Source organism: Macrosteles quadrilineatus, unplaced genomic scaffold (genome assembly GCF_028750875.1).
Source record: "Macrosteles quadrilineatus isolate MER2022 unplaced genomic scaffold, UCM_ALF_1.0 Scaffold_19__1_contigs__length_3004403, whole genome shotgun sequence".
NCBI lineage: Eukaryota > Metazoa > Arthropoda > Insecta > Hemiptera > Cicadellidae > Macrosteles > Macrosteles quadrilineatus.
The window spans coordinates 1,999,500-2,019,865 of NW_026542612.1; the positions used below are offsets into that span (position 1 = coordinate 1,999,500).

The 20,366-nt window shown below is 35.1% G+C and overlaps 2 protein-coding genes across 2 annotated transcripts in view; one reads left to right on the plus strand and one right to left on the minus strand.

Moving 5' to 3' along the window:
• Positions 1-4,463, minus strand: part of LOC129005324 (protein LZIC-like) — a 72,306-nt gene extending 67,843 nt beyond the window's left edge. Inside the window, exon 1 of the mRNA XM_054434185.1 lies at positions 4,132-4,463. Within this exon, the coding sequence (XP_054290160.1) occupies positions 4,132-4,290 (159 nt within the window). The 5' untranslated portion in view covers positions 4,291-4,463. The remainder of the gene's footprint in view (positions 1-4,131) is intronic.
• Positions 1-20,366, plus strand: part of LOC129005322 (protein Spindly-like) — a 183,475-nt gene that overhangs the window by 85,907 nt on the left and 77,202 nt on the right. The window lies entirely within an intron of this gene.

The following is a 20,366-nucleotide window of genomic DNA, read 5'->3' on the forward strand; positions in this document are numbered from 1 at the left end:
TGAGGGTGTTAAAGATTATAAAAACAAATACGTCATATGTTAACTTAACAACACTACTGGAATAACATTTTATCTGGAAGTGGAATAAAGACAACAGATAACGAGGTAACGCAAAACGTTGAAGTAATACAGTAGTACTATAATAGTGGGCATTCATTGAAACGCCAGTGAGTGACAGCGGCTGCGGCTGCCTCGTTCAAGGTCACATATGCCGCGACTGTGGAATGGCGGGACGGGGAGAGAGCGGGAAATATGATGCGCCCGTCTAGTTACAGTTGACTCAAACTGGATAAACTTCTCCCGTGCGCGCTGAGTTGAAGACACTAGCGCTACCAATAGGCAGCGCTCCAAATTAAATTTCACTTAATGCTACCTCCGTAAGCGTGGTATTCTGGGTAATAGTAGTTTATTTTCTGTGCCATGAGTCACCCACTAGGCTCAATGCATAGGTGGTAGAATCTTTGTATATCACCATAAAATGTATTAAATATTGCATTTTTTGTAACCTGCGTCAAATAACAAGAACATTGAGCCCAAACACGAAATAAATAAGACGATATTAAGTATACATTTGGTTTTAAAATAATAGAAAGTTTTCATGTCGTGGTATGCTTAATACGATCGCAGTTATTTCGTGTTTGGGCTCAATGTGCTTGTTATTTGACGCAGGTTACAAAAATGGCGTTATTTAATACACATTATGGTGATATACAAAAATTTTACCAACTATGCATTGAGCCCAGTGGGTGACTCATGGTCAAAACCCAGAGCAGCCAAGTGAGGGCTAATTTAGGGGCTGGGACACCACCCGACCGTCCTAATCCCTCAGCCGCCATGAATCTTTGTGGAAGGTTTAGTGAACTAAAACCTCTGGAAGAAGGGGTTAAGGTCTGGATAAGAGACCTGAAATGTAACAGAGAGATCTTATCAAAATCAGACATTTATCCCTGATCATATTGGGTAACACAGTAACACTAAATAATGGAAGACGGCTTAGAATAAATCAATGGCATCTAACACATTTGCCATTAGAAGAAAGAGTAAATATTGAACAGCCTAATACAATCCCTCATTCCTTCCTGATCAACCACGACCCTTCTCGAAGAAGTCAGAGAATCCTAAGAAAACCAAAACGATATGATTAATGTTAAATTAATAACACCACAGACAGGTTAACCGAAAAGTTTGTTATCCGAAACGGCTCTCCTCCCCTTTATTTCGGTTAACTGGGGTTCTACTGTACTAACTTAAATAATAATCATTGTGTAAATGAATGATCAAACAGTAAAGTTATTATTTAGCCTACTTAATTACAGCTAATTTTAGTACCGTAGTTTTTAAATGGGACGTGGATTATTATTGTTAACTAGCTGGCCCGACAGACGTCGTCCTGTCCTAATGTGGCTTTATGTAAAATGCTCGTTCATTTTCAAGATGAGCTCGTTCGCATCGCTCAATCAAGTCCTGGTTAGCAACAGTATTAACAGTTGAAGTTTGTTCGCTACGCTCACTCACCTTCTCGAGTTATGGAATACCATGATGAAAAGGGGTTCATTTTTTATTTATATAGATTAGTAGGCTAGATGTATTTATTCATTGTTTTATATGCCTGTACCTAGAGGTTTTATAAATATTTTTTTTTTTTTTGGAGATATAGCCTCTGGATCGTTATTGAACATAATTAAATCTAAGGCTTACCTTACGATCCAATTTAATATATAGTGGAGACCTAGGTTTCTACGTCGAAACGTTATCGTCAGTCCTTTGTCTCATAGGTTAGCTAAACATTTTGTTTGCCATCTCTTGCTTGAGATATTGTCGATTTGGTGTAATTTGTACATACATTGGTCACATTTAAATATTTACAAAGACATATATAGAAACAACACAGATACATGGCCATGATCTTCGTCTTCATCAAACCTAACCTCCGAAATTGGGATGTGATGACTTTCGCTTCTAGCAGCATGGTCTTATCACTCCATAGAGTTATGTATTTTGCAAACAGGTGTTTGATAATACTGTATTGTATTATTTATTTTTAATTTCAATTAATGTATCAAACATGATGTTAGCGGCGAAGTTTCTTTGGTCATTTAGTATGAGGGATGGGTCTGTTTTGGTAGCGTTATATATATGAAAATGTTCTATTGTATTTAACTTGTTGCTTTTGGGGGCTTTATGTAAGATCTCTAAGTTGGCATCTATTGAGGTGTAGGAATGGTTTTCTGAAATAAGATGTTCGGAATAGGTTGATGAGCTGGCTGAATTCTTTCTGGGGAGATGTTCTTTGAAACGCTGGCGGAAACTTCTGCCCGTTTGCCCGATATAAAATTTGGGGCAAGAGCCACAAGTTAATTTGTAGACCCCTGTACCTTCGTAGTTGTCTACAGTTGTCATTTGCTTTTTATTTAGCAAGCTCCCGAGGTTGTTAGTCGATCTGTAGGCAACTTTGAGTCCCTGTTCTTCTAAGATTTTATGGAATGAATTGTTTATTTTTCCGTGGTAGGTAGTAGTCACAAATTCCTTGTTAGCTTTGGGCTCTTGTTTTCTTTGGTTTCGTTTTTGTTTCATTAAAATCTTTGAGATAAGGGTTGGGTGATAACCATTGTTAACCGCTATTTGTTTAATGATGTTCATCTCTTTATTATAGTTCTCTTCATTAAGTGGGACATTTGTAAGCCTATAAATCATACTATGGAATGCTGCGAGTTTGTGTTGGGTTGGATGGTTTGAATGGGCATGTATTACGTGGTCTGTGGCCGTTGGTTTTCTATAAATATTAAAGCTGAAGTTGTTTTTTGTTCTGGTAATGGTTAGGTCTAGGTAGTTGAGGGATTTTTTAGATTCTATTTCTAGGGTGAACTTTAGTTTTGGATGGACGTTGTTCATGTATTTCAGAAGGACATCGAGTTGTCTTTTATTGCCTTGGAATGCGACTATGATGTCGTCAGCATATCTGTGGTATTCTAGTATTTTAGAGGTATGTCTGTTCTTCTCATCATTCAGGATTTCGGAATTTTCAATGTGGTTTAGGAAAATTTCGGACATTACTGCTGATAGGGGGGAACCCATGGCTAGACCTGTGTTTTGGGAAAAGAATTCGTTATTATATTCAAAGTAGTTTTGTTCCAGGACTGTTTCTATTAGATTCGCGAGAAATTAGATTCTATTAGAGATTCTATTAGATTTTTAATTGAAATTAAAAATAAATAATACAATACAGTATTATCAAACACCTGTTTGCAAAATACATAACTCTATGGAGTGATAAGACCATGCTGCTAGAAGCGAAAGTCATCACATCCCAATTTCGGAGGTTAGGTTTGATGAAGACGAAGATCATGGCCATGTATCTGTGTTGTTTCTATATATGTCTTTGTAAATATTTAAATGTGACCAATGTATGTACAAATTACACCAAATCGACAATATCTCAAGCAAGAGATGGCAAACAAAATGTTTAGCTAACCTATGAGACAAAGGACTGACGATAACGTTTCGACGTAGAAACCTAGGTCTCCACTATATATTAAATTGGATCGTAAGGTAAGCCTTAGATTTAATTATTTTATAAATAGTTTATATACCTTGCATCTAGAAGTTTACTTAACTGAGGGGTAAACTTGTGTATTCTTACTTTCAAAAATGTTCAAATGGACTGTATGGCAAAAGAACAATAATATTATAAACTTGTCTCTAATTATTAACAGATAAAAATGAGATTAATATTGGACCTTCCTCTTAACTGAAGCGTTGAGTACGCAAAACCGGTAGACTACAAGTTTTCTTTTGCAGGCCTGCTATCGTGTATTTCTCGTACGCGGACCGACAGTTGTTTCACTAAAGTTACAAATGTTCAATTGTTCACTTTTTATTATGTGTCCCTAATAATACTTTAAAATATACTTTAGGGTTGAGAGTTGAGAGCAGCAATTGAAAATTAATTGTGCCGGGGACATTTTGATAGTTGCATGAGTGCAAGAGAACTGGAGGGAGATATTGGGGCTTCCAGACATCACGTGACAGGTCAAAGGTTATTGTTTGAAACGTCTGGAAATATCTAGATAGCGCTTGTATACGTAACACAAAACGATTAAGTTAACAAAGAATTTGATGAATTAATCTTACCAGCTGCATTGAGCTTAAATGGTCAACCAATGTCATATCTCCCGCTAAATGTTTCTTCAAAGTTACATTTAGCTCTTCTAGTTGTTCTAGTGTATCAGCTTTAGATTCTTCATATTCAGCATTGTCTAGGTCACCTCTGTGATAAATAAAATAAAGCATGTTTGAGATTTCCAAAGCTAAGTTATATGGCAACTAAAATCTATCTATGCACAGGCAATAGATAGATGGATAACAGTGTTTTATTTTACAACATATTTTACAAACTTACAAATTGTATTTTTACACCCAAAAGACAATTTGGTCATTTGACAGTCTGTCTGGTTGGCAAAGTTCACTTCCACTACATAATCACAAACAACACTGCACTTGTATCAAAGGTAAGAGAACATAAAAGTTCAAACTCACTTAAAAGCTAAAATAAATTTCAAACAGATTTACTTTTATTACTATTTTCTTCTTTTACTACTTCAAAGAATTGTTTAAGCTATTGCCTAGACGCTTACCCTATACCTAAGCTATACTGTACATACATACTCACATACAAACATATAGCCTACAAATATACAGCCTATTCAAACATACAGTTATAAAATTAAACCCAAGAATTTCTTTATACAGTTAACAGTAAATAGTTATTCTTGGAAATAAAAATCCATGATCCTAAGTTACTGTTTTAAACTACATAAGTACCAACTTATTCATTTATAAGTCGTTAACTTTGCAAAAGATTTTTTTTACCTCCTTGTAGGCAATGTAACAATGCAAAAATAAAAAAATAAAAAATGAGTTACAGTCATAATACTGTTCTACACAGACATTACTTAATCTGGTAAACTACTTGGCTTGAATAACTTTGAATAAATTTGTTTATTTAAGCTGTGTTTCCACCACAGTTTGGAACTTTTTGTTTCTAACACTTGTTTCTTGTTTCTAATTCCTTTATAACAAAAGTTTTCATCAGGTAAGTTAGTAACTTTTCTTTGATTTTGTTCTAAACAATTTACCGTTTATTTGAGATGACTACAGAAGAAGACGTTATACTGGCCACTGTGGCATGTGTAATCTTATCTAAATAACTGAGACCGAGACCGTACTGGATGAGACTGTCATTGCAATCCAGATCAAAATATAAAATACAGTGTCTGATGAGTATGGTTTTGTAAATATGGTAAGTAGTCATTTAATCATTAATCATTTATTTTATTAACATTTAATTAACGGTGTGCATAGGTTTTTAACAATTATTTGTATGTTAATTATTTATTTTAAGTCTGTAAAATGTATTCCACTCTTCTCATACACACACACACACGACGGCAATTCCCCTCCCTCATATTCTCCTAAAAATCATACGATGCCTATGTCATATGGCGTGATATATCTCTGTCTCTTTCCCTCTCATGGATAACTCAAATTTCCCCACCTCGATTTTAGTCAGTTAGCGTCTAAAACCTTCCTCAATCGGACGTATGTGCCGTGCCGCGCCGTTTTTCTAGCAATCTCTGTCTTTTGACCACCTCGTGGTGGAAGTTCCCCACATTAAAACCTCTGTGTCTTGTATCTGTAATTAACAGTAATAAATTCTCCCTTTCGAAGTGTGTGCAGTGTATCTGAACTGAACTTCAAGAATTTCTTGTATGGCCCTCAGCGTGGTGAGCTCACCCGAACCCCATTCCCCCTGCTACCTTACGCTAGGCTACTGCTGACGCCTATTTTAGAGGTAGATTTAGGCTAGTAAAATTGGTCAATAATATGAAAGGTGGCTCTGCCCCAGGTGTAGATGGAATTCCAACTAAATTAATCAAGCAAAACATAAATAAATCGCCACTTCTTCATATTATAAATATGAGTTTGACATCTGGGGTTTTCCCAGATTTTTTCAAATTAGGGAAAGTAATTCCAATCTACGAGAGTGGACAGAAAAACCAGTGTGTGAGTTTCAGACCAATTACATTAACGAGTGTGTTGTCTAAATTATTAGAAAAGTGCGAAGACGGCTTAGAATAAATCAATGGCATCTAACACATTTGCCATTAGAAGAAAGAGTAAATATTGAACAGCCTAATACAATCCCTCATTCCTTCCTGATCAACCACGACCCTTCTCGAAGAAGTCAGAGAATCCTAAGAAAACCAAAACGATATGATTAATGTTAAATTAATAACACCACAGACAGGTTAACCGAAAAGTTTGTTATCCGAAACGGCTCTCCTCCCCTTTATTTCGGTTAACTGGGGTTCTACTGTACTAACTTAAATAATAATCATTGTGTAAATGAATGATCAAACAGTAAAGTTATTATTTAGCCTACTTAATTACAGCTAATTTTAGTACCGTAGTTTTTAAATGGGACGTGGATTATTATTGTTAACTAGCTGGCCCGACAGACGTCGTCCTGTCCTAATGTGGCTTTATGTAAAATGCTCGTTCATTTTCAAGATGAGCTCGTTCGCATCGCTCAATCAAGTCCTGGTTAGCAACAGTATTAACAGTTGAAGTTTGTTCGCTACGCTCACTCACCTTCTCGAGTTATGGAATACCATGATGAAAAGGGGTTCATTTTTTATTTATATAGATTAGTAGGCTAGATGTATTTATTCATTGTTTTATATGCCTGTACCTAGAGGTTTTATAAATATTTTTTTTTTTTTTGGAGATATAGCCTCTGGATCGTTATTGAACATAATTAAATCTAAGGCTTACCTTACGATCCAATTTAATATATAGTGGAGACCTAGGTTTCTACGTCGAAACGTTATCGTCAGTCCTTTGTCTCATAGGTTAGCTAAACATTTTGTTTGCCATCTCTTGCTTGAGATATTGTCGATTTGGTGTAATTTGTACATACATTGGTCACATTTAAATATTTACAAAGACATATATAGAAACAACACAGATACATGGCCATGATCTTCGTCTTCATCAAACCTAACCTCCGAAATTGGGATGTGATGACTTTCGCTTCTAGCAGCATGGTCTTATCACTCCATAGAGTTATGTATTTTGCAAACAGGTGTTTGATAATACTGTATTGTATTATTTATTTTTAATTTCAATTAATGTATCAAACATGATGTTAGCGGCGAAGTTTCTTTGGTCATTTAGTATGAGGGATGGGTCTGTTTTGGTAGCGTTATATATATGAAAATGTTCTATTGTATTTAACTTGTTGCTTTTGGGGGCTTTATGTAAGATCTCTAAGTTGGCATCTATTGAGGTGTAGGAATGGTTTTCTGAAATAAGATGTTCGGAATAGGTTGATGAGCTGGCTGAATTCTTTCTGGGGAGATGTTCTTTGAAACGCTGGCGGAAACTTCTGCCCGTTTGCCCGATATAAAATTTGGGGCAAGAGCCACAAGTTAATTTGTAGACCCCTGTACCTTCGTAGTTGTCTACAGTTGTCATTTGCTTTTTATTTAGCAAGCTCCCGAGGTTGTTAGTCGATCTGTAGGCAACTTTGAGTCCCTGTTCTTCTAAGATTTTATGGAATGAATTGTTTATTTTTCCGTGGTAGGTAGTAGTCACAAATTCCTTGTTAGCTTTGGGCTCTTGTTTTCTTTGGTTTCGTTTTTGTTTCATTAAAATCTTTGAGATAAGGGTTGGGTGATAACCATTGTTAACCGCTATTTGTTTAATGATGTTCATCTCTTTATTATAGTTCTCTTCATTAAGTGGGACATTTGTAAGCCTATAAATCATACTATGGAATGCTGCGAGTTTGTGTTGGGTTGGATGGTTTGAATGGGCATGTATTACGTGGTCTGTGGCCGTTGGTTTTCTATAAATATTAAAGCTGAAGTTGTTTTTTGTTCTGGTAATGGTTAGGTCTAGGTAGTTGAGGGATTTTTTAGATTCTATTTCTAGGGTGAACTTTAGTTTTGGATGGACGTTGTTCATGTATTTCAGAAGGACATCGAGTTGTCTTTTATTGCCTTGGAATGCGACTATGATGTCGTCAGCATATCTGTGGTATTCTAGTATTTTAGAGGTATGTCTGTTCTTCTCATCATTCAGGATTTCGGAATTTTCAATGTGGTTTAGGAAAATTTCGGACATTACTGCTGATAGGGGGGAACCCATGGCTAGACCTGTGTTTTGGGAAAAGAATTCGTTATTATATTCAAAGTAGTTTTGTTCCAGGACTGTTTCTATTAGATTCGCGAGAAATTAGATTCTATTAGAGATTCTATTAGATTTTTAATTGAAATTAAAAATAAATAATACAATACAGTATTATCAAACACCTGTTTGCAAAATACATAACTCTATGGAGTGATAAGACCATGCTGCTAGAAGCGAAAGTCATCACATCCCAATTTCGGAGGTTAGGTTTGATGAAGACGAAGATCATGGCCATGTATCTGTGTTGTTTCTATATATGTCTTTGTAAATATTTAAATGTGACCAATGTATGTACAAATTACACCAAATCGACAATATCTCAAGCAAGAGATGGCAAACAAAATGTTTAGCTAACCTATGAGACAAAGGACTGACGATAACGTTTCGACGTAGAAACCTAGGTCTCCACTATATATTAAATTGGATCGTAAGGTAAGCCTTAGATTTAATTATTTTATAAATAGTTTATATACCTTGCATCTAGAAGTTTACTTAACTGAGGGGTAAACTTGTGTATTCTTACTTTCAAAAATGTTCAAATGGACTGTATGGCAAAAGAACAATAATATTATAAACTTGTCTCTAATTATTAACAGATAAAAATGAGATTAATATTGGACCTTCCTCTTAACTGAAGCGTTGAGTACGCAAAACCGGTAGACTACAAGTTTTCTTTTGCAGGCCTGCTATCGTGTATTTCTCGTACGCGGACCGACAGTTGTTTCACTAAAGTTACAAATGTTCAATTGTTCACTTTTTATTATGTGTCCCTAATAATACTTTAAAATATACTTTAGGGTTGAGAGTTGAGAGCAGCAATTGAAAATTAATTGTGCCGGGGACATTTTGATAGTTGCATGAGTGCAAGAGAACTGGAGGGAGATATTGGGGCTTCCAGACATCACGTGACAGGTCAAAGGTTATTGTTTGAAACGTCTGGAAATATCTAGATAGCGCTTGTATACGTAACACAAAACGATTAAGTTAACAAAGAATTTGATGAATTAATCTTACCAGCTGCATTGAGCTTAAATGGTCAACCAATGTCATATCTCCCGCTAAATGTTTCTTCAAAGTTACATTTAGCTCTTCTAGTTGTTCTAGTGTATCAGCTTTAGATTCTTCATATTCAGCATTGTCTAGGTCACCTCTGTGATAAATAAAATAAAGCATGTTTGAGATTTCCAAAGCTAAGTTATATGGCAACTAAAATCTATCTATGCACAGGCAATAGATAGATGGATAACAGTGTTTTATTTTACAACATATTTTACAAACTTACAAATTGTATTTTTACACCCAAAAGACAATTTGGTCATTTGACAGTCTGTCTGGTTGGCAAAGTTCACTTCCACTACATAATCACAAACAACACTGCACTTGTATCAAAGGTAAGAGAACATAAAAGTTCAAACTCACTTAAAAGCTAAAATAAATTTCAAACAGATTTACTTTTATTACTATTTTCTTCTTTTACTACTTCAAAGAATTGTTTAAGCTATTGCCTAGACGCTTACCCTATACCTAAGCTATACTGTACATACATACTCACATACAAACATATAGCCTACAAATATACAGCCTATTCAAACATACAGTTATAAAATTAAACCCAAGAATTTCTTTATACAGTTAACAGTAAATAGTTATTCTTGGAAATAAAAATCCATGATCCTAAGTTACTGTTTTAAACTACATAAGTACCAACTTATTCATTTATAAGTCGTTAACTTTGCAAAAGATTTTTTTTACCTCCTTGTAGGCAATGTAACAATGCAAAAATAAAAAAATAAAAAATGAGTTACAGTCATAATACTGTTCTACACAGACATTACTTAATCTGGTAAACTACTTGGCTTGAATAACTTTGAATAAATTTGTTTATTTAAGCTGTGTTTCCACCACAGTTTGGAACTTTTTGTTTCTAACACTTGTTTCTTGTTTCTAATTCCTTTATAACAAAAGTTTTCATCAGGTAAGTTAGTAACTTTTCTTTGATTTTGTTCTAAACAATTTACCGTTTATTTGAGATGACTACAGAAGAAGACGTTATACTGGCCACTGTGGCATGTGTAATCTTATCTAAATAACTGAGACCGAGACCGTACTGGATGAGACTGTCATTGCAATCCAGATCAAAATATAAAATACAGTGTCTGATGAGTATGGTTTTGTAAATATGGTAAGTAGTCATTTAATCATTAATCATTTATTTTATTAACATTTAATTAACGGTGTGCATAGGTTTTTAACAATTATTTGTATGTTAATTATTTATTTTAAGTCTGTAAAATGTATTCCACTCTTCTCATACACACACACACACGACGGCAATTCCCCTCCCTCATATTCTCCTAAAAATCATACGATGCCTATGTCATATGGCGTGATATATCTCTGTCTCTTTCCCTCTCATGGATAACTCAAATTTCCCCACCTCGATTTTAGTCAGTTAGCGTCTAAAACCTTCCTCAATCGGACGTATGTGCCGTGCCGCGCCGTTTTTCTAGCAATCTCTGTCTTTTGACCACCTCGTGGTGGAAGTTCCCCACATTAAAACCTCTGTGTCTTGTATCTGTAATTAACAGTAATAAATTCTCCCTTTCGAAGTGTGTGCAGTGTATCTGAACTGAACTTCAAGAATTTCTTGTATGGCCCTCAGCGTGGTGAGCTCACCCGAACCCCATTCCCCCTGCTACCTTACGCTAGGCTACTGCTGACGCCTATTTTAGAGGTAGATTTAGTAAAATTGGTCAATAATATGAAAGGTGGCTCTGCCCCAGGTGTAGATGGAATTCCAACTAAATTAATCAAGCAAAACATAAATAAATCGCCACTTCTTCATATTATAAATATGAGTTTGACATCTGGGGTTTTCCCAGATTTTTTCAAATTAGGGAAAGTAATTCCAATCTACGAGAGTGGACAGAAAAACCAGTGTGTGAGTTTCAGACCAATTACATTAACGAGTGTGTTGTCTAAATTATTAGAAAAGTGCGTTAGGGAGCAGCTAAAAATTATTTCATGGCTAACGACATTTTATTTGAAAACCAATTTGGCTTTAGGAGGGATAAAAATTTAAATGATGACCTTTTTCTACTCACAAAAAATATTCATAACGCAGTTGGGAGAAATAAGAAACCTCTTTTTTTAGTCTTTATAGATTTGGCCAAAGCTTTCGATACAGTTGACAGGGAAATTTTATTGAACAAATTAAGCTTAATAGGCGTCCGTGGGGCTGCACTGGAGTGGTTTAGAAGTTATTTTAGTAATCGTTTTCAAGTTGTGTCAATTTTGGGCCACTCCAGTGTACCTCAATTGATCGAATTTGGGGTTTTCCAAGGAAGTTCGCTTGGACCTCTGTTGTTCCTCATTTATATAAATAATCTAGGTAGGGTCTTATTGGACGGTGGAAAACTTTTCCTTTACGCCGACGATTCCGTTTTACTTTTTGAAGGCGACAGCTGGGAGCAAGTGTACCGTGTGGCTGAGCGGGGCCTTGGCGCTGTCAAGCAGTGGTTCGACCAGAGTCGGCTCTCAGTCAACATATCCAAAACCAAATATGCCAGTGTCTGTGAGAGCCGACCACGACCCGGTCGGCCTGCATCTGCGTTTGCACACGTGCGGAAGTGCGAGGCTGTATGAATGCGTGACGTGTGAGTGCATTGAGAGAGTATCTGAATACAAATATCTGGGTATCATCTTTGACAACCGCCTAAAATAGAATTGCCATATTAATTATGTAAGAAATAAGCTGCGCAAAGTATCTTTTATCTTTTCACGCATCAACAGGATACTTCCCCCCGACTTGATTAGAACTGTGTATTATGCCTATGTACAATCTCTATTGCAATATGGAATCTTAGCTTGGGGTGGTTGTTATCAAAATGTTTTAACGCCACTTGAAATAATTCAAAAATCTATTATCAAGATAGCACTAAAAAAAAATCGCCGTTATCCCTCAAATGTTTTGTTCAATGAATTCAAAGTTCTTCAAAATATACCCCAACTCTTTATAAAAAATATTATTCTTTATATTCATAAAAATGAAAATTTCTTGTTCCGATATATTACACATCAATACCATACTCGATCAACAACTAACCATGGAATTATTACTTCTAGATTAACGAAATCAATAAACAGCACTTCGTCTTTTTATCTTGCAAACATAATTTATTCCCAACTTCCACTAATTGTAAAATCCCCCCCCCTTGCAGTCTAGGTACATACAAAAAAATTATTGACAAATGGCTACTAGAAGTTGGCCGTCATAGAATAAGAAACTATTTCACCTCCATGTACATATAGATACTACTATCATTTCATGAACAACTGCGGTAATCTATGCCGTTGCGTGCGTGTGTGGGTGTGTTGGGGTGGGTGTGCCATGGGTACCCAGCTAGGCTGGACCACAGGGACAGTGCAGTGATGGCTTTTTTAATAAGAGCTACCAGCCGCCTGTGGGTCCAGTGGCGGGTACTATGGAAGGTAGTGGCTGTGAATGTATGTTTGTGGTGAGTGTAGGTTTCTTTGTGAGTTTGTGAGGTATGAGTGGTCTGTGTGAATGTGTTAGGGCATTGTGTGTGGAATGCATGTGCCAAGTCTCGGGCAATTCTAATTATGTGTATTTCTAATGGGATAATTTTCTACATTTTTAACGTGCAAACTGAACGCGTGATATATGCGTGCATTAATTTTTCATACACTGTATCGTTTTGTATATATTTATCTTGCAAACTAGTTTTTTCTTATTTATCCTTTTCTTGTATACAAATTCTGTGTACAATATATATATATATATATTTTCCTTTTTGAATGTAGCCTATATTATTGTTTTTTTTTTGTGCGGGTGATTGACTCAATCCCCAACCAAAGGCATATAGCCCATTTGGGGATTCATATTTCATAAATCGTGTTTTTGTACCATTCAATCTGATGTTCTGTATTGAAATAATAAAGAATTCATTCATTCATTCATTAACTCTAGTTAACACGTAGAGTGCGGCCGTTCCCAATCGGGTGCGGTGCTTGGCCCCCGTACGAGGCGTCCGTACCCCATCGCAAACGCTCGGCAATGCCTTTTGTATATCTTCGTTTTAGCTCTAGCGTTGGCCGAAAGCTGACCTGTACCACGTTAGCGTGTAGTATGTGACTTGCATTTTTTTGTGGTGTAGGTTGGTAGTAAATTTCCCCGTAAAATCCCCGTCTGGCAATCTCAAAAATCTACTTTTTGTCCCGTCTTTTTCCCTCCATTTGGCAATACAATTCCAAAGGGACCGGCTACATTCCAAGCAGTGCTGCTATCTGTGGGTGTTTAGCGAACTACATCGACTCTCGTTGTAAAGCAGGACATCCCTGCACGTTATTTGCTATTCGTCAGACCTAAATTGGAAAGCCAATCATACGCAGCAATCGGGTTTGTTCGATGCTGAGGGCTGCGCCACACTGGGGATACGCCCGCCATTTGACGTGCCGCAGCAAACATGTTAATGTTTTGAATAGCCTAACCAAACAGAAATTTGTGATCTCTGCAAAAGCAAGAGTTTTTAAGCAAGGCCCTACCTACACATAACTAGTCATAATCATCACTGTTTCAGGTTAGAGTAGGCCTAATATGTTTATCCCTTCTAAAATGTTATCCCAAAGCCGAATATAGGTAAAGTAAAACGCCATTTGACGTTTTCACACTAAATTAATGCAACCATTTTAAATTATAACACCCTTTTTTACAGGCTAAGTTACTCACTTTACTTCTTCTAAGTCAGCAAGTTGTTGAACTAATCTTTCTAACTGTTCTTCTAAATTCTTCTTCAACTTATCTGTTTCTATTTGTCCGGATGCCATTTTACTTTTAAAAGGTTGAAGCTATTATTACCTATACCGACACGTAAAAAATCGCCTAAACCATTTTGTAGGCCTAGCCAATAAAACCATAGATTTATTTTAAAATTTTAACTTTTATTATTTTGATTATGTTACTATGTAGTTTGTAGAAGTGGAAGAGTCGCTAGGTTAGGTTTAGTTTAGTTTCGGTTTTCTTCCTCTTCTGCTCTTCGAAATGGGATAGTGCTGGGTTCACAACACAACAGACCAACCGTATGATTCGGTTGTGTTTCGATTGTTATCAACTGAAAGTCGAAATCGTAATCGCAGAGAATCGAGCCGATGTTGTTATCGTAAGTTACGTTACGAGCGAGAGTGAAGTGAAATAAAAATATGGTTGCCTACCTTGTTTCAGTTTCACGAACCCTTGTCTCTCTTAACACCACCCACCAGTGGCCTTCTCTCACCACCGCGTCATACGCCCGCCATGTTTGCGTGAGGCCGGAGTTGGCGCGAAATTTAAAATTGCACGCTAATAAATGGGCTGATAGGCATGTTCAACCTTCGAGTTCTTACTTGAAAAAAGTTAAATAAATGCGTTTTGTGGTGATAATATTTCTGTTAATACTTATACTAGTCTTTATTTACAATTACCTGACATAGGTAGCCGAAAATTCAGAGATACATGTAATATATCTACATGATTAAATGCATTTGAACATCTGAACTGTGAGTACCGTATGTTTTCATTGCATATTCAGTTCTTGGGGCCCAAAATAAAATTCTAAACATATTTATAATCAAGCTTCTAGTATGGCAAGCATTCCTTTGTTTTATAACTAGAGAGTATATATCCTGGCTAAAAATCATACTTTAACGTTTCTAACTAATCATAACTGACCTGAAAGTAATAAGATATGTATTTTTTTTTAATACAGTTAAAATAATTTTGATTATAACAATCTGTTAGCACTGCAGAACTGTATGTAAAAGCAAATAAAAGTAATATATTATTTTTATTAAGGCATGACCATGAACGGCTTTTAAGGTGAACCATGAACCATGAATGCAATTTATGGCCTATTACTGTAGGCTATGATTCTGATTCACTCACTAATAGGCTACATTTATAAAATTCTTGAATTTGTTATATCATACTTTTAAAGACACAATACCAGAAATTATTCCTTACTAGATTAGAATCACCATTTTAAGGGTAATTAAATAAATTTCAAAATAGCTTATATTATATTAAGTCAATAGACAATAGACAGACAATAGACAAAGCTTTATTGTACATCACGCCTGATACAATAATTACAAAAGTAATTCCCAAGCTGGTACATGGTCAATTTATATCTAGGTTCCTTAATCTAATTATACCCTGACAAGAGTAAAAACTATTACAATTTATCTTTAAAAAACGTCTGAATTTTGTAATACGCTTTTTGGCTCAAAGTCTCTTTCAGTTTATATGTAAAATTTGGTTTTGATAAAGTTCTGTATGAATTAGGTAAATGATTGTAGATTTTTAATCCCATGTAAAGAGGCCCAGTTTCAAATTTTGTGTGCGAATGTTTGGGATATTGAAAAGTTTTGTTATTATTTCTCGTTTGATAATTATGATTTATTTTATATTTTTCAAAAAAGAAGGAATTTGCATGAACATACTTTGCTATTTCAAATATATAAAGAGAAGGTAATGTTAAAATGGAATGTTTTTTGAAAAAAGGTTTACAGCTGTTTTTAGACTTCTGGTGAAAAATAGTTCTGAGAATTGACTTTTGGCAAGTGAACACTTTCTTGGCCTCTGCAGAGTTACCCCATAGAGTGACGCCATAAGCCAGCAAAGAATGAACATACGCATGATATACTGTCAAGCAGACTTCTAGCGGCGTGACCTTGGATAGTACACTTAGTGAATACCTTGTTGACCTTAATTTTTTATTTAGATGATGAATGTGATCAGACCAACTTAATTTTGAGTCTAAATTTAGACCTAAAAACTTAACAATTTTTGTATTACTGATTGTGGTGTCTGTAACTCTGTTTCTGAGTTTAAATTGAAGAATGTTAGTTTTACATTCATTTAATTTCAGGCCATGGCTCTCAAACCATTCATTGATTTTTTTAATTGTGCTGTCAAAAGTTAATTTAAGTTCACTTAGTGTTTTTCTTTTTAAAAGAGCAGTTGTGTCATCAGCATAAAAAGTGAAAGCACAGGAATTTGTGGAAAGGCAATTAGGCAAGTCATTAATAAATATAATAAATAATAAAGGCCCAAGTATGGAACCTTGGGGAACACCATATGTAACGCTGGCCCAGTTAGAATAATATTTTATTGATTTTTTTATTACTATTGTGCGCTGCTTTCGATTGAATAGGTATGATCGTAATAATTCTAGTGCCATTCCCTCCAAGCCAATATTCTTCAATTTGATCAGCAGCAACCTGTGGTCCACACAGTCAAAAGCCCTGGATAAGTCACAGAAAACTCCTGCAGTCAACTGTGACTGATCCAGAGCTTCAAGGACACTACTAATATAAGTAAAAAGAGCATTATGTGTGCTTAGATTTCTTCTAAAACCAAACTGCTCTTGACACAGTTTTGAGTTACATTCTAGGTAATTTGCAATTCTAAGATGAATAATTTTTTCAAAAATTTTAGATATATTACTGAGTAAGGAAATTGGTCTGTAATTTTGACTATTATTACGTTTGCCTTTTTTTAAAATTGGTCTGATTTCAGACAATTTTAGCAAGTCTGGAAATTCACCCTCACCAAATGATTGATTGATGAGTCTAGCTATAATATCAGAAATAATGTCAGCAGTCCATTTCAATAATTTAGTGGGAATCTCATCCCAACCACAAGAATTACTATTACTTAAACTTAAGATAGCATTTTTAACTTCAAATTTGTTGGTAAAAGCCAAAAACTGTAATTTATCTGTATTGTCTGATTCTAAAGAGTTTTGACTGATGTACTTGTTATTGATGAAAGAGACATTTGGCACATTTAATATTTCCTTTATGTTGGAAAATTGAAAATTAAGATATTCTGCAATTTCTTTGGGTTCATTTATCACCCTATCCCCAACATCAATTTTAGTAGTAGTCTCCGTTTTTACTTGAATGCCCAGTTCTTTTTTAACAACTCCCCACATAGCTTTACTCTTGTTACAAGATTTAATAATAAAATTACTATTATGCAATCTCTTAGCCTGCAAAACTACCTTTTTGAAAATTCTTTTATAGTTCTTAACATAGTTCAAAAATGATTTTTGTCTACATGTTTTTGCCAATTGGTGTAATCTTCTTTTAGTCTCTGAAGAAATCATTATACCCTGAGTAATCCAATTCTCCTTACATTGGTTTTTCTTTTCTTTAATTAATTTCACAGGATAAACTTCATTCAGTGAAAGTGTAAAACTAGATAAAAAAGATTTGTAGTTGTCATTCACAGATTTGTCTAGAGCTAAAGACTTGATATTGTCACTTAATGAAATTAATAAAAAGTGGTAATTTTTTAATAGGAAAAAAGCGAATTCTTTTGTATACACTTTCAGGCAAGTTTAAGGTTTTAGGCAATTGTAAAAATAATGCATTATGGTCAGACATGCCAAGATCAATATTTATGGTTGCGTTTTTATCATAGCTTACACTTGTGAGAATATTATCTATGCATGTTTTTGATGTTTTAAATACTCTAGTTGGCTGTCTAAAATTTATTTTCAGACCAAAATTACAAGACAAGTTCTCAAACATTTTTGTATCATTATCATTTTTTAAAATATCTATGTTGAAATCAGCTGCTACTATGATTTTCTTTGAGAAATCCTTTTTTTGTATTAGTTCCAGAAAAGATCTAAATTTACATAAAAATAGCTGTGTAACACTACTACCTGGTATTCTATATATGGAAACAACAATAATCTTACAATCTATTATTTCTATACAAGAGGATTCAAAACAGTATTCGTCATTAAATTCCTTGAGATCTTGCCTCACAATAAAATTGATTGTTTCATGCACTAGAATGCATGAACCACCAGCCGATTTTGTCCTAAAATACCCATCAGCTAAAGTAAAATTGGGTAATTTATTCAATATAGATTTGTTACTTTCTTTCAATTTGTGTTCATTTAAACAGATTATCTTAATTTGGTCAATAGGTATCCTTAATAATAGTGTACAATTCCTCAAATTTATTTTTGATGCCTCTAATATTATAGTGCATTAATTGACAACCTTTGAAAGTGGTTTTCATGTTTTCTCTGAGACTATTGCCAATAGCAGGTTTTTTGAAATTACTGGTTGTCCTATAACAGGAACATTGGACATTAGTGAATTAAAACTACTATTACCACTACTACTATTACTTTGGGATGTACTATTTTGGGATGAACATTCAGTTGCTTGGGTATTGGAAATACAAAAATTTACAATTTTGGTTGAATAGGGAGTAGAGGTGTTGGAAGGCTTAGGAGGAGAACACTGTTGGGGGAGCACAGACTGGCTTTTACACTCACTGGACACTAACTGCTTCTCAATAGCACCTGCCGTTGACTCCACTGGTCTTGGGTTGGAGTTGCTAGCTATGGCATCTTCTTCAACAGCATGCTGGGACATATTTGCCTGAGGTCTTGATGCCATGGAACGTGTTTCCTCAACATTTAGTTTTTCTTCTCGAGTGCTCTTCTTGTATTCCCTTATTTGTTGATGGAGTGTATTTTTAAATGCATCAAAGCTCAGTTTATTGTAAAGATTTCTTGATGATTTCTCTTCTTGGACTATCACTGAAACCGGAACGCCTGTTGCAAGTTGAAAATTTACAATATTGCTAGCAAAATTTTCAATAGGGACCAAGTCTCTCACAAGTCCCATGGGCGAACAAATTAATCTTTTATACTGTCTTTGTTTAAAATCGTCCGTCAGATTACTAAAAGCTGTATCATAATCTGATATTGCCGGTTTCCCATTATACGTGGCTTTGGTAACCAGTCCATAGACAGCTGCTCCATTTTTATAAGTTTGCAGTGTCAGATAATTGTTGAGGATATCTGTTTTTTTGGGCCTGCCAAAAAATTTTCTGAATGGAACTGCAACTCCAGCAGACATATTTCTTGGATTTATGAAATCACCTGATATGCAGTGAGAAAAAGCCACCTCCTGGTTTGATTTCAAGCTGTCTATTATATGATGCATATTTGATTCAATGATGTTTATGCTGTTGTGATTATTTAAAAGATCGTTTATATGATTTTGTGTTGTCAACCAAGATGAAATAGTGTTAAGGATTATGTGAGCTACTTCACTTTTGCCTAGGTTGTTCAGATGTAAGCCATGTGACGTGAAGTGTGATCTCTGAAGAATATTTAAGTTGATCAAATAGACATTATTTATTCTGTCTACTAATTCAGTGATATAATTATTAGCAGTTAAGAGTTTAAGATTTTCAGGACTTTTTGCGGATTTGTCATGTCTCAGGGGTATCGTGCATATAAAAACTGGCCTAGAAGAACTCAGAAGTTGAAGTTTAGATTCTAAATTATGGTATATTTCATTAAAACAGTCTTTAAGACTGTCATTACTGCCTCCAAGAAAGATAACAGGCGAGGTGTCACTGACAATCGAAGCAGAATCAACAACTTGTGTTAAAGTGGTGTTTGCTCTGACATACCCGAAAGCATCCACTTTACCACCACTGAGAGCAGTTAGTTTTATTGGTATGTCCCTACCCTGACTGTCAGAACAGAAGGTTACTTTTAGATTAGATTTTGTTTTCTGTTGTTTTGCACATTTCCTATCCGATCCTAGTTTTATGTTCTTGTGCTTGAGGTGATTTTTCTTGTGCTTGAGGTGATTTTTCTTATGTTTGTTGTTGGCTGTCTTAGTTTGGTAAGTGCTGTTTGTCGTAGATTTCTCTCCATCATTGTCATCTGATAACTTCTCCAGTATTGAAAACTTATTTACTTGTTTAATGTTAGATTCTCCTCCCGCCTTCTTAACATTTTTTTCACAGTTAGTATTGCTTTGTTTCTTTTTAGTTTGTATAACTGACCATGAATTACAACCAGCTGCCACCAGATTTTCAGTGTTAGGAGACTTGTTATGTACAAAATTGCTACTTACCCCATGTGGGATATGGTTAGTTTGCGGTTTAGTCTTCATTTCAACTGCAGGATACTGTTTAAGCATTGACTTGAGAACAACCATGTCAACTTTATTGCTTTGCCCATTGTAGCTAAGTTGTTAAGTTTAGGCTACAAACACATGAACGCACA